Source organism: Periophthalmus magnuspinnatus, chromosome 8 (genome assembly GCF_009829125.3).
Source record: "Periophthalmus magnuspinnatus isolate fPerMag1 chromosome 8, fPerMag1.2.pri, whole genome shotgun sequence".
NCBI lineage: Eukaryota > Metazoa > Chordata > Actinopteri > Gobiiformes > Gobiidae > Periophthalmus > Periophthalmus magnuspinnatus.
This window is the reverse complement of record NC_047133.1, coordinates 19820394-19836160: the sequence shown is the minus strand read 5'-3', so window position 1 is coordinate 19836160 and position 15767 is coordinate 19820394. Positions and strand designations below refer to the sequence as shown.

At 39.0% G+C, this 15767-nt stretch overlaps 1 protein-coding gene across 1 annotated transcript in view; it reads right to left on the bottom strand.

The window, feature by feature from the left end:
* The window catches only part of kcnh4a (potassium voltage-gated channel, subfamily H (eag-related), member 4a), a 57866-nt gene that overhangs the window by 32674 nt on the left and 9425 nt on the right, over nucleotides 1–15767 (bottom strand). The window contains exons 2-5 of the mRNA XM_055223799.1: nucleotides 12258–12491; nucleotides 10733–10864; nucleotides 9440–9573; nucleotides 5723–5975 (exon numbers count right to left, since the gene is read on the bottom strand). Coding sequence (XP_055079774.1) covers nucleotides 5723–5975; nucleotides 9440–9573; nucleotides 10733–10864; nucleotides 12258–12491 — 753 coding nt within the window. The remainder of the gene's footprint in view (nucleotides 1–5722; nucleotides 5976–9439; nucleotides 9574–10732; nucleotides 10865–12257; nucleotides 12492–15767) is intronic.

Below are 15767 nucleotides of genomic sequence, written 5' to 3'. Positions count from 1 at the left end.
ACCCCTTCCCACTTGTTTAGCAGGGAGCAGGCACTTAACAACGCACAACGCTGTCAATCAAACCTGTTGCTAACGCTAGCGCAGTGGTTCTCAAATAGTGGGGTAATAGCGTATGACTCCTGGAACATGCTTTTCTTTTGCCGTACTAGAATAAAGTGTAATTGCACATCCACTACTGTAGGTGGCAGTTGCGCTCTCATTGTCAGAGTGTGCGCAGGCCCTACACCATAGAGCTAATACTACGCCGTGTACGCGCACAAACCCTAGGTACTGTAGGTAGCGCGTACGCAGCGCGCACGTAGCGTGCACACAGCAAAGAGCGGGAGAGAGCTAACAGAACGTGACAAAGGGCAGTGAACAAGACACACAATGGAAAAAGTTTTAACAGTAATGAAAAGAAAGGCAGAGATAGATGGAAGTAAAGAGACATACGAAAGGCATCCGAAAAGTAAGACGAGGAGGTATGATGAAGAGTATTTAGGACTTGGCTTCACCGTGACTACGGTGGGACACGAGGAAAGACCGGTGTGTCTGCTGTGTCTGAAAATGCTGGCAGCGGACAGTATGAAACCAAATAAATTAAGGCGCCACTTAAGAACATTACACCCCAGTCATGCTGATAAGCCACTAGAGTTTTTTCGGCGAAAACGTGCGGAATATTGGAAGCAGTCATCCCGCTTTGTGAATGCTACTTCAGTAAACCATTGAGCACTGTTGGTGTCATATAAGGTGGCGTACCAAATTGCTCAGCGCAAAAAAACCCACACAATAGCTGAGGAGTTGATACTGCCTGCAGCATCATGGTCTCTGTCATGCTGGATGATGCAAGTGCTGCAAAAATAAAAACTATCCCTCTGTCCAATGACACTGTTGCCAGACGTATACATGACATTGCTAACGATCTTCAAGAACAGCTGGTAGATAACTTCAGAGACAAATGTTTTGCCTTACAATTTGATGAAGCAACTGACAGCAACAAAGACTGTTTGTTTATTGCTTATGTACGTTTTGACATGACAAACTCCCTATGTGAGGATCTACTTTTCTGTAAATATGTTAGAGACAGAGCCACAGCTGAAGAGCTATTCAAAATGCTAGACTGCTTCCTGATTGAGAATGGGCTGAAGTGGGAGAACTGCATTGGTGTTTGCAGTGATGGTGCACAGACCATGGCAGGGATGAGAAAAGGACTTCGGGCACTCATCAAGAAGGCCTCACCTAATGCTGAGTGGACACACTGTTATACACAGAGAAGCATTGGCATCAAGGCACCTTTCCCCTGAATTAAGTGAGGTTATGACTGACATTATAGGTGTAGTGAATTTTATTAAGACCAGACCGCTGAAAACAAGAGTCTTCTCTACTATCTGTGATGAGATGGGAGCTGAACATCAAGCCGTGCTGTTTCACAGTGAGGCAAGGTGGTTGTCACGAGGAAAAGTCTCGTGTTTTTGAGCTCAGAGAGCAGATAAGAGTGTTTATGGAACAGGAGCACAAGTATGAAGAAGCAGAAAAATTTAGTAATGAGAACTTCCTGATGGAACTGGCCTACCTCAGTGACATATTTGGAAAGCTGAATGAACTAAATCTACAGCTTTAAGAGAAAGACAAACACCTCCCTCAGGTCACAGACAAGTTCAGCTCTTTCACTCGAGAGCTTGCAATGTGGGGCAGGCGACTTGATGAAGGAAATACTGATTCATTCGAGAACTTGCATGAATTTGTTGACACTAATGAATATGATGCCACCTCAGTGATTCCAGATATTAAGCAGCATATTGCATCATTGGTGGAATTCTTTAAAAAGTACTTTCCTGAAAACAGTTCCCAGTATGACTGGGTGAGAGATCCTTTCAATACACCAGCCCTGTTTCAGCTCTGCAGAGGAAGACCAGTTCATTGACATGACGTCTGACTCCACATTGAGACTGAGGTTCACATCACAGACACTGAGTGAATTCTGGCTGAGTGTAGAGAGGCAGTATCCACTCTTAGGGCAGAAGGCTATGGGCATTCTTCTTCCTTTTGCAACATCTTACCTTTGTGAGACTGGCTTCTCTGCTGTTGCTGCACTGAAGACAAAGTACAGGTCCAAACTAAACATTGAACAGGAGCTAAGAGCTGTATTATCTTGCTTCAAACCCCGCTTTGAAAAGCTATGCAATGAAAAACGTGCTCATTGCTGCCATTCCTGAGTTCCTCATTTTGATAACAAAAAAACAAACAAAAAAAAAAAACAGGACAAATTGTTTTATTAATTTTTCTCTTGTTAATGTTGCTAATCAATGAATGTATTATTGTTTATTGATTTTATTTAATTTTAATGTATTATTTTGATATTTATTTAATTTTAATGTATTATTTTGATATTTATTTAATTTATTAATTTGATGTTTATTTTATTTATAGATTATTTGATATTTAATTACATTTCTTTATATTTTATTTTATTCTTTCAGTTTCAAATGGTTCAAAAAATGTGTATAGTTCAAATAAGCATAAAAAATTATTTCAGGGAAATTTATCACATTTGACATTTTACTGTTACAAATAAATAAAAAAAAAACTTATATTTTTTTTTGTATGTTGATCTATATTATTTTCTTTTTTTCTGGGGGGGGGGGCATGAAATATTTTCTTCTTAATATGGGGGGCATGATGGAAAATAATTGAGAAGCACTGCGCTAGCGGGAGCAACCTCGGAGGAAAGAAGACACCTGATTGGTCTGTTATTAATGTTCATATCTTGAGTTACGGAGAAAATAGCCAAATAAAACCACGAGGACCATGTAAAGCGGGTTAATATGAACATTTTAGACCCTTCCTATTTGGAACATGGCGGCTAGCAGGTTAACTATGTCCATTTATATATACAATCTTTGCTTTGCTCTGCAGCCCTCATGGCCCTCTGCTGTGGGCAATGGCGTGGTCCCTGTCTGTGGTGATGGGTCCGTGTGCGTCATGGCTGAGCTCATGTCTCTGACCGAGCACAGCTGAGAGTTTTGAAGTGGTATGTTTGAATTGTTTGCATGCGAATGAATTACTTTAACCAGCTATAGACTAATGTAGCTTATTTCTCAGGTTATGGGGTTTGAGTCAGCATCACACTACAATGCATCGCCTCCTTGTTGTCTTTGTCCTAATATGAAACTGAACTTTAAAATGTAACACTTGTAACTGATTGGCTGGAAAGTAATTGTAACATGTGAATATAAAGAACCAAACTGTTAGAGTGAATGAAATTATATTTGTACTTATATAGTGAAAATGATAGCAATAAGACTCAACAAAACTGACTCAAGCGTTATGCAATTCAAAATAAAAGCTACTGTTTAACCCGGAACTCACTTCATCACGCCTCCATCAATGAGCGAACCTTTGCCTTTTGCTTTAGTTTAGTTTGTTTATTTTTCTGGGTCAAACCTGGTGCACTTGCTGGTTTTTATTATAATTTGGTTATATTAACTTCACCCACTCGTAATGCCACAAATGGACTGTGTTATTTCCCTGGTGCATCAATGCAATCTAAAGTGTAATAAGGGCAAGTTCTTTCTGTGAGGACTCTCAAACTTTATAATTCGTCAACGGCACATGCGGAATGTGCGATAACACCCAAGAGAAGTGGGAAGAAGTGGGAGAACATCACCGGAAAGGCATCAGACACCCTCAGAATGAGACGAGGTAAATGTATAAGACAATCAACACGTCTGTTCTGAATCGCAGAATTTCAGGTTTAACTCTGAGGAATTCTGGGTCAATGTGCAGAAGCAAGGTCACCAAAAGTATTCAAAATCAGTTACTAATCGATATTAAAATTAGTATCGAAACTAGGGCAGGTATTGATACTAAAAACGTCACATTTGCTAGGCAGAAATGAACCCCAATGAACGTCCATGGACCACTGAGGGATTACACAGATATAAAGCCACATGGGAATAGAAAAAGTGTTATGATTTAAATAAAGAGTTTTTTAAATTACCATTGTGGTATCAGAATCAGTATCGAGTATCAAATCTATTCCTTAGTAGAGAAATTGAGTTAGAAATTGTAGTATTGTGACAACACTAGACAGAACCACTACATAAATATATCCAAGAGATGTGGTGGTATCAAGATGGTGGACACTCAATAGGTTGCGTTCACATTCTTAAATTTAACAATGTGATCATTTCACATGGAGGGCAGGGGCCTCTATGGGAGACTCATTGTTTTTGAAAGAAATCTCCAAAGTTATGATGATGATAAATCCTATGGCTTAAAGTCCTTCCAATAATAATCACGTCTTTGGGGATCCAAAAGTTGGTGGTTTGAATCCCGCTCTCGACGTACATATTGTTGGTTGAGTGGTGAAATGGCACAGGTTGGCCATGCGATTCCAACTCCCACAGATGACTGCTGACATCTGTCCTTGTCCTTGACACTTAACCCACCTCACTCCCAGCATTTGCGTACAGTAGTGTATGAATGTGTGTGTGAATGGGTGAGTGGTTCTTTGATGTAAAAGGCTTAGAGTGTCTTGAAAGTGTAAATATAAAAATTTGACAATAGACCAGTCACCATAGCCATTTCAACACAATGTACAGTAACAAGAACTCAAAAAAGTGCTTTAATTGCCATGAATAATTCTTGTATGTGGAGCCTGTAATTACTGAAACAATGTCTTTAGTTTGAGCAAGAAAAATTACGTAACCGTGAAAGTGGTGCATTATTCATTTATTTCATCACAGATGGCTGACATTTCTGTATCTAAGCCCTCTAGAAGTCACACTGATTTATTCATATGAAAGGTGAGTGTTTTGCCAAACAGAGATCGAACCAACAACTTCTGTGTTAGCGGGCAAATGTCTCTACCACCAACTGAGCCGCTGTCACCAAATCTATATACAACACCTTTGAAACTATGTTTTGGAAGATAAGAATCTAAACATTGGTATATGGCATCATGTCTTTTAGCATCTGCTGAGGCTGATTAACACCCCCTGACTCCGCTAGTTATCTTGGAATGTGCTAATTCCCTTGTCAGACAGTTCACATCCGAAACAGGGATGATATAAATAAACAAAATTTAAAAAAGCTGTAAAGTTTTAGGCCTAAAAATATACATCCCATGATCCTTTGCTCTGTGTCTGACATTGAACTTCCTGCCTTTTGTCAAACTCCTTGAAAAAGGATGACAGTCAGAGGTGAGTAAAGTAACTAAAATTGTACTTAAGTAAGAGTACTGTTATTGGGTGCCCAAAAATATTACTCAAATAAGAGTAATATTTGAGTAAGCAGCCATGTTTGTTTTTGACACGAACAAACCATGCGTCTCTGATGGGCTAACTCATCTCCTACAGCTCCAGATCCACTCATCTTTGTAAAGTTTTGTCAAAGTGTGTGGTTCTAGCTGGACAGGTAAGACTAATGGTGCAAAGAACAGAAGTATTTAGACCATATAATACGTCAAGGGTTAAGGTAAGTTAAATGTGTCCTCTGCATTTGACCCATCCTTTAATGCAGCTGGGACAACCTGTCAGGCGGTTGCTGGTCAGGACTACCTTAGCTGGAGGATTTTATGTTGACAATATAAAACCTTTCTCAATCATAGACTTGGACAGTTTTTTTTACTGAAACATGTAAATTCTTCTACTCACCTCTGAGGACAATCACCAACACCCATCTCTATTAAAGTATCGAACAGTACAGTATCCATTATGAACAATATACTTTGCATAATTACCCAGAATGAAGAGGACCTCCACGGCGATGTCACTGGCCATAGTTCCTTGGCTGACCTGCGTGTGGCGCTCTTGGTCGGGGTCATGGTTCACGAAGCAGACGTCATAGGGAACAGTCACAGCCACATAGAAAGTTGCCAAGAGGATGAGCCAGTCCCACAGGGCTTTGGAGATACTGTAGTGAAGAAGGATGAGGCGGGACTTCTTCACCGCGGCAACCTTGTACTCAGGTAAAGACGGCTTCTGGAACATGTTCTGGAAATGGAAATATTTGTGTGTAGTCAAAGTTTTTGTAATATTTTGCAGGTGAAAATTAAATACATGATCCGATCTCTGTATGAGTTCTGTAATAGTGTAACATTTGCCTGTCAAGTCCAGTTTTTTTGTACTACCTGTATTATCTGTAAACATTCAAAGACTCTTTTAGATTGTACTGGCTTGTTCTTATCTCAAAGGAACAGATGTGTTCAAAAAACCCAGATTCAGAACCAACATTATGGGACAAAGCACCGCTGTGTAAGGAGTTCATTTATGGAACAATAGTAGCATTTAAGAAATACATAAAAACAGCTCCTGAAGTCGGTATGAAAGAAACTAAATTGTTGCTCATGAAAGTGCAGATATGTGTTTGCAATGGATTCATATTTGTGATATAAATGCAATGTACTGAAATGTTTTAAAGCAATTCTCAGTAGATATCTGTGTACAATAGGGCTAGCCAGGATACTAATAGGTGTGAAATCACTCATTAGGGGCTTGAATGACTATGCTAAGTCTCAGGCACAGTGTACATGTAAGATAGCACAGTAGACTTAGCCTACAAACAGAAACTGTAAACAAAAGGGTTTTTAGTTTCAGATAGATATAAGGCAGTGTCGACCAGTAATCTGTCCAGAACTGAAGAAGCGGCTTGGATGAGCAGCGAAATGTCTTCACTCCTACAACGTTTTGTCCAGTTGACAGATGTTATTTTTCTTTTGCTAGTAACTCTCAGGGCTAAAGTACTGTCTGAAAAAAAAGGGCAGGAGCAACATAAGATTACTCTTCTTTCTGCTCATTTTCATTCATTTCTTGTATCTATTAACTTTAACTCATTAATAACATGAAATATACAGATTAATATCAGTCTGGTCCCCACTTCCTCTATCACACCTCGAGCCAGTATCAAACATGTCCGTTCAATGAGATTTGTTTATTTGACACGTGAAACGAACGAGCTCATTGGTCACCTATGATTTACAACAAACTTGTCAGTCATGTCACCTCAGATTAACAGAGTGTAGTTTTTTGCTCATTGATTCCTTTATTTTTTCCTTATAAACAGACATATTTGTTTTGATACAGGCAGACCATGCATGCCCTTGATTGGCTAATCCACCTATCAATCATGCCCCATCTGAACTCGTGGAGATTCACTGGTGACTACACTCACATGTTCGTAAGTAGTGGAGAGAGATATCTGCTCTCAAATGAAGTGAAGTAAAAGAAAACATATCCACTTCAAAATGTACTTAAGTAAAGTACAGATACCTAAAATTTACACATTGTCACACCGGTAAACTGGACTCAAATGCAACACGAAGTGAACCGTCAAATGTCTCAAACTACAACAGAAAGTGTCCTTTAAGCAGGTAATTCAGAATATGCTAAATCAGGGACTAAACAACTGAGGAATAAAGTCTTATTTAATGTCAACGAAAAGTTCTTCCACACTGGGGATTCAAATGGGGAAACAGGCTGGACCAATAAACTCAGGAACAGGTAACTCCAACAGATATAAATGCAGGCACAGAATTGCAAACAACAGAGTATATCAGAGGAGCTTGAAAGTTGCTCTTGTCTAGTCAACAATCTAGCAAGAACTAACTGAACAGAAGCAGTATATATAGGCTACCCTGAGCTGATTAGCACAATGAGAGGCAGCTGCTGGGAAACCAGGGAGGTAACAAAAGAAGGGCCGGAACAGGCTGAAAAACAGAGCCGGACTGAGGAAAGAAAACAAGCAAACAGGTAGAACTATGACACACATAACTACAGTACTTTACTACTTTTTCTTCATTACGTTCCACCACTGGAAACAAGTCTAAATAAATGCTTATCTTTGGTTGCTTGTATTTAGTTACTTCCAACACTGCCTGTGATGTTTGTTTCCTTTCTTCGGTGAGGCAGGTCTAGCGAACCATTCCCTTCCATGTGCTTTTGAATCTGCTCACAGCTCACTGGTTTTGATGTGACGATTTGTGGTTAATCCTCCCTCTATCCCCATTGGCTTAATTGGCCTGTTTGAACCCTCTTTGTCAATATCACATGTGGGTCATTACTGAGCTGTTGATTAACTCAGCTTTAGACCAGGAGAGACGAACCAACGCACCAAGCACATGTCAAGGCTGATTATCCTTGTTTAATTAGGATCCATATTGGAAGCAGATTCATATATGTCAATGGAGCGGCACTTATGTGTTGACAACTACAGGAAGGGATGATAAAAATACATTTATCAGCCATAGCATTTTAACCACATGACCACAGTGAAATTAAAGGGCCACGTACTTGATTTTTCCCATGTATTTGAGCAAAGTTTGTGTTGCCTCAATACATATATAAATTGTATAAATAGCTCCTGAAGTCAAAATATGTCCACTATGTGCTGTCTGTATCTGCACTGGTCTCTGAGAGTTGTGAAAGCTCTTATGAACTCATTGTGGTGAGTAATTAGGATGCTCGAATGTTAGTTTATTTTCTTTGATCAATTAGTGTAATCATTCATGAATGTCACCAAAAATAACACACAAATCACACTGGAGTAACACTGAAATAATGCTAAAATAATATTTAAAAAAACACTAAAATAAAACAAAAATATGACTAAAATAACAAAATTGCAAAAAAAATAGCACTAAAATAACAAAAATAACATGTTTTTTTGCCTAACCCTGTTAACATATAGAATACAAGATGGCAGAAAATCTATTTACACAAAAAAATCAAAATGTCGGAAAGAAGACCTATTTACATACACATACACATACACATACACATACACATACACATAAGCAAAACACATTGATATTTACACACACACTCACACACACCCCAATGAACACATAAGCATACATATAGGTATAAATCTACATCTACATACGCAGACACTTTATATCTTTCATAATTATTTTTAATGTTTGTGTTTTATGAAGTAAGCTACATGATTTATTCTAGTGCTCTATATTTTTTCTATGATACTGGACTTAAAGATTTTTTTGAATGTGTAAATTGTTTTGGAGCCTTTTAATGTTTGGTCCAGGCTGTTCCATAAATGAACATCTCTTGGATACACTGAGGGAGCATATTATTATGTGCCTTAAACATCATAATTGCCTTATGGTATTGAGATCAACAAGATCAAGTAAATGTAAAGTATTTAGTTTTCTAAAATGAGTATTTGTTGGGGCATAGTAATCTGCATAGTTGACCATTCTAATAGCTTAAGTGCGTTAAATGATATAATAGGCCTATCACCAGGGCCTGTGGATAGAAGCTGTTTTTTGCTCAATCTGGCATAGAGCATCTTTTCTTTTGTGAAATAACATTTTTTTGTGCTTGGTCCCCAAAAAGAACTGAAAGCAACTAGACTAAAACTTCCGACCCCTGTTGAATGGACTGTGTTTCCATGGTTACGCAATAGTAATCACTAATATATTCTCATGGCGTTGTGTACTCACATTGGTCAGCTTCCTCTTGCCCCTCTTGTGGAACAGGTTGGTGAGATGGTGCACTATGGTCTGGCCTCGGTGTCGGACTTGTGCAAAGTGTGAGCGTTGAGTTTTTCTGCTCTGATGAACAGCGTCACAGATCCCTGAAAACCACCCATCCACAACATCAAAACACATTAGCTGTAAATAGTATTATGTCTTACTTTTCAGCCTGATTACTTTATAATGATACAATAGGGATTTTAGGTTAATCTCATAGACTGTATAAAGAAGTAGGACGTCACCCACAGCGTTCAGCTTCAGTCAAATGAAGCTCATCAGTTATAATGGCCAATTTGGAGTTCTGACTGTGAGCATCATGGCAACCAAAGAGCCAATCCGGAGCCAGGCTGTTGAAGGCAACGTCCCTTAGCAATGCTGTCAAACAAACCTGTTGCTAACACTAGCATGAGTGACCTCGGGGGAAGAAAGCGCCTGATTTGTCTGTTATTAATGTTCATATCTTGATTGACACATAACGAAATAAAATACCAGGATCACATAGAGTGGGTTAATACGAACATTTGAATGACAAAATGACGAGCCTGACAGCAGCAGTTACAGAGAGAGGGGTGACAGTTTTTCAATGTAAAGTGAATTGGAGCCAGAGTCGATGGAGCCGAAGTGCGCCCATGATCACTTCCTATTTGGAACCCAGCGGCTAGAATTAAAATATACAGTCTATGGTTAATCTCTGTCTGTCATGTGATGATTGTTGAGTTAACTTAAAGCCCCACTGTGTACTTTTTTAGCTCTAAAATAGACTACAATTCTTCACAGACCTGACTCTTACTCAGCCTGGAGCTGGGGACCCCACTTGTTTCCATGGCAATGTTGTTCCTCTGGCTATAATATTCCATGATATGGCATAAAACTAATCTACATGTATGTCCATGGAGAATGTTCCAAAGTGATTTTTACTTCCATGGAATCATGCAGGTGACATGTAATACATCAAGAAAATCACACGGTGTTGCTTTAAATTATTTGATTTTGAAATGTATTTTAATCAGATATTTGAGCATATTTATCTTTTTGATAATTTAGCTAGTTGTATATGGTGATACTTTTATATACCTTCAAGGCACTCAAAACGCTTTATATCAAGGAACCACTCACTCATTCACACAGACATTGAGGGTGAGGTGGGTTAAGTGTCTTGTCCAAGGACACAATGACCACATTCATCTGTGGGAGCTGGAATTGCACCGCCAACCTGTGCATCAGTGGACAAACACTCTATCAACTGAGCTACTGCCTTACCCTCTGTCTCTGCATAGTGATGGCTCTTCCCAAACGAATCGCTGACGTCTTTGAAGGATAAAAGGTACAGAACCACGTCGCCTTTTTCATTTTTGATTGGAACGATGTCCAGAAGGCACCAGAATGGATTCCCTGTGAAGACCACATAGTTAATACAGTGCTCTCACTCAAAGCAAACTGAAGAACTGAGATGGGATTGCATTTTGTAGACTTTTCAAAAAACTGCACTGGTTTGGCAACAAGGTCATTATGCAATTTTAGCAGCTTTAGCACTGACATGTATTTGCATTAGTAATAGTGAAGTCCTCCTGGTACTTTTTAATGGTCCTATATTACACGCAACTGACTCTTGTGAGCTTTAAGTCATGTTATAATGATGTTACCATATCAAAAACATACCTGGAAATGTGTTTTGTTTACATCTCCAAAGCTCAAAATGCTCTGTTCCACCTTGTGATGTCGTATCGTATCGTAGTTTTCAATTTAACAGCTACCTTTTAACTTTTGTTCAGTAGAGCTGAGTAATTCTAGGGCTGAAATGATCCGAAATATGCAGGGTTTTTGTGTTAAACGTGTGAATGAAACAAAACACAACTCTCGGCCTGGATTTCTTTTGGTTAGACTATATTTCTGTGGTGTGATGGTCCTTGATTCAGTGTTTTAACATGTTTTTCAAATGTCAAATGCTGAATCAATGAGGTGATTGAAATCTAAAAGCAACAAACAGACCCCATCAACCGTGACGATGGAGCCTTCCTCCTGTCACACACCTGGGATGTCTCTCTCCAAGGACAGCAGCAGATGTTGTAAGAAACTGTTCAAGCAACTATCTTTTTGCACTGGATTATGGAGATATAATATACATGCAGACTTCAACCTGTACTTAAAAACCTGTAGATCCACTCTTTCTCTCATTCACTCAGCCCTTTGTTTCATAACAGGTGATTAATTTAAACCCATCACTGTACAGTCAATGAAACAGTAGCTTGGCCATCGCATCTGTCAGAAGAACAACACTGTATAAATATATTTATAAGGGACTACTTCATAGACTGTCTGAATATCTCACTTGTTGAACTTTGATATGGAAACTTTTAATACAAGAGCTCATGATTAAATAAGTCTAAGGACTGGCTGTACTCAAACTGAGACAGGAGAAAAAGGACTTTTGGCTGTTTTGCTTTACAAAAATGGAATATATTTTGTAGACAAGCAAAACTGGATACTTTGGTGCCACTTTGGTATTTAAACAGTGGAACCATGAAAAGGAGAGTCTAAATTCTCTCATTGGGTCTCCCAGGATAAGTGAAGGTGGCTCTCAGCTCAGCCCCAACACATTAAGCTAAATTGATCGTGCTAATGTAATGTTCTGCCTAAAGAAAATAAGATATTAACTGTCACAGCTGAAGATGAATGGGAATACTTTGTTAGATTTGGATTAGTACAACACTGGGATACTGTCAGATTATTAGTATCCTTCATGACCTACTACATTACTATGATGATGCCCTGTTGAATCCCATACCATTTTTCTGATAGAAGCAGACATGCGCTTGGTACTCGTGCTGTCCGCTCAGGGCCTTGTCGATCTGCTGGACCACACTATCACTGGTCTCTGCTCCATGGAGGAAACTACATGAGCACGTCTTCTGCATCACCTCCGTCCTCACGAACCCCGTCAACTCACAGAAGCCATCCGAGCAGTACACTATGGGGTAACCATGGCGACCCTGGGCATTCCCCAGCAAGAAGTTACTATCTGGAAGACAAGATGACAAAATATTTCAAAATGAGCAGGGATTGGTACCTGAACATCTTTTTCCAATCCTTTTGTTGTTTGAAAGGTCCAAAACCTCTACAGTTATAGGCAACTATAATGACTTTACTATTTTTCCTGAATAAAACCAAATAAAAAGTAATAACAAAACATTACATGTATTTTTGTTGACTAAAAGTACATTTTTATAGTGAAGATATTTTCTGGTTGACTAAAACCATTATGGATTTAGTTGTCAAAGCCACAGTGTAATGTTTTAGCAAAAAAAGCTTTTTTTTTTTGTTTGTTTTTATTTCCATGAAAATGTTGCTTCCTTTGATATAAACCTCTGCAGTGTGCAGTGTCACGCAGTATCATGTAGTATCATGTAGTATCATGCAGGTGGCGTGCCTCCAAAAACGTATTAATTCTCATTTTTGGCAAGAAAAAAAAATATTAAAGCTTGACTAAAATCATCATTTTTGTCAAGAGACTAAAACAAAATAAATTCTTGTCAAAATTAACCATTACCATCTCTAATTAGAATCACCAACCCCCCTCCTGTTATATTGCACATATCTCCTGTTATATTGCACACATCTCCTGTTATATTGCACACTCCTGTTATATTGCACATATCTCCTGTTATATTGCACACTCCTTCTGTTATATTGCACATATCTCCTGTTATATTGCACACTCCTCCTGTTATATTGCACACTCTCCCTGTTGTATTGCACATATCTCCTGTTATATTGCACTCTCCTTCTGTTATATTGCACACTCTTCCTGTAATATTGCACATATCTCCTGTTATATTGCACACTCCTCCTGTTATATTGCACATATCTCCTGTTATATTGCACACTCCTTCTGTTATATTGCACATATCTCCTGTTATATTGCACATACATCCTGTTATATTGCACATACATCCTGTTATATTGCACACTCCCCCTGTTATATTGCACACTCCTCCTGTTATATTGCACACTCCCCCTGTTATATTGCACATATCTCCTGTTATATTGCACACTCCTCCTGTTATATTGCACACTCCCCCTGTTATATTGCACATATCTCCTGTTATATTGCACACTCCTTCTGTTATATTGCACATATCTCCTGTTATATTGCACACTCCTTCTGTTATATTGCACATATCTCCTGTTATATTGCACATATCTCCTGTTATATTGCACACTCCTTCTGTTATATTGCACATATCTCTTGTTATATTGCACATATCTCTTGTTATATTGCACACTCCTTCTGTTATATTGCACATATCCTGTTATATTGCACACATCTCCTGTTATATCGTCTCATATTGCTCAGGTAAAAACAATGAAGAAACTGTAGGTGAAAACCACACAACTGATTGCCTCTGTAGTATCATCACACTTTTGCACTTTGTGTTGTGCGTAACTACGGTATCAAAGAGGGACAATATACATAACAGATAGATACATAGATACAATCTATGTCACTGCAGTCTGACAGTGTGCCAGGTTTGGCCTGATGGAAGAAGAGCGGAGAGAACAGGACCCTTTTCCAAACCAGTTCCTCCTTTTCCTCCTCACTTCCACTAAACTCTTGGTGAGTTTCCTTCACCGCTGAGCAGAGGTTCCCTCATTAGAGGCTTGGAGCTTGGAGACACGGCTCATTACTGTGAAAGCAATGCAGTTTCATATGAAAAATCATCATTTTAACACCACAAGGACAGTAGAGCACTGGCTTTTTTGTTTCTCTGCAGAATACACTGCATGTCTCTGACATGACTGAAACTTATCACTTATGAAAATAATGGGTTTTCCTGATCCAATAAAGACATTTTACTCCAGACACAATTTTCTTTCATTTACAGAGCCACATGGCTCTGTTCACTGATGTTTACTCATCTCAGTAAAGGCACGTCTAGCTGCTCTGTGGTGCTACACTCCTGTGAAGCAGCTCATGAATCTATGAAGTCACTTGTTTCACTGTCACAGTAAATGGATAATAACTGGGAGCTTAACAGGTGCAGATTCACCCAAAGGCTCGTACAGAGAAATGTGAGTCATGTCGTTTTCCAGCTGTAATAAAAGCAGATCTGACCTCAGAGCTGTTTGACTTTTTGTCTCTAAAAGTCTGTCATCAGTATAAATGTCTAAAGGCGATGTTAACGCTTCTAAATAAAGATAAACACTGAAGTCATGAGGTGTGTTTTGCATGTCGGGCTGCTCCCCGCTGTTACACACACCTGTTAGGTCAGCTCCGGTCTGACGTAATGTGAAGGAGATGAGAAGCCACTTCTCCTCACTGGATTAGTGTATAGAAAAAGGAAGGAGGAAGCAGTCTGGAAAAGGGCTCAGGTGAGTCTGAACAAAGGCCAAGTGAGGAGAGGGGGGAGCAGGTTTCACATTTGCTATCTACTGGTGAAAAAAATCAAATACACTTACATATGGTCAAACACCTGCTGCTTCGTTATAAACTACTTCAGCTTTTTAAAATTGTAGTTCTACTCGTCACAACTACATGTTGGAGAATGAAAATGACCGTACTTGTCACAATTTGCTCCTACATATCTGAAAAAGCTGTATGAATAAATGCACAGGTAGTGTGTTTTGATTGGCTGACAGGTGACAGTACTGATGTTCCTGGTTGAGTTTCCTCATTTCCGCCATGTCCTTTTTGACTATCATTCAAAACCCTGCTGCCCCTGGACAGATCAGAGTATTCTTTGAAGTACAGCTGGAGGTGGGTTGCCAGATAGAGTAAATAGAACCAGCTTTGTGGGAGTGCAGTCCAGACATGATGTATCCTAATGAGACTATCACCAATTTCTATGGGTTGTTTTCAGATCCAAGAATGTGATGACATCATACTCTCCGATGGGGGCAGAAGCCAGTATTTCTGTAGAAGTCTCTCCTCACTATTCTGGTCTTAAATCTATGGCTTGTTACAGTAAAATGGTCCTATACTACGCAAAATTGACTCTTTAAGCCGTGTTAAAATGTTGTTACCCCCTCAAAAACATACCCGGAGTTGTGTTTTGTTTCATTTACATATGTTTGAGTAACGTTTTATTTTTAGTCTGTTTACATCTCCAAAGCTCAAAATGCTCTGTTCCACCTTGTGATGTCATGAAGTGGTAATTTTCAAGTTGCCAGCTATCCTTTTACTTTTAGTTTAGTAAAGATTGGCAATTCCAGGGCTGAAATCATCCAAATATTTCTAGTCAAGATGTATGGAGTTTAAAAACAGTAAACACAGTGGAGCACTTCCTGTGTTAGCACT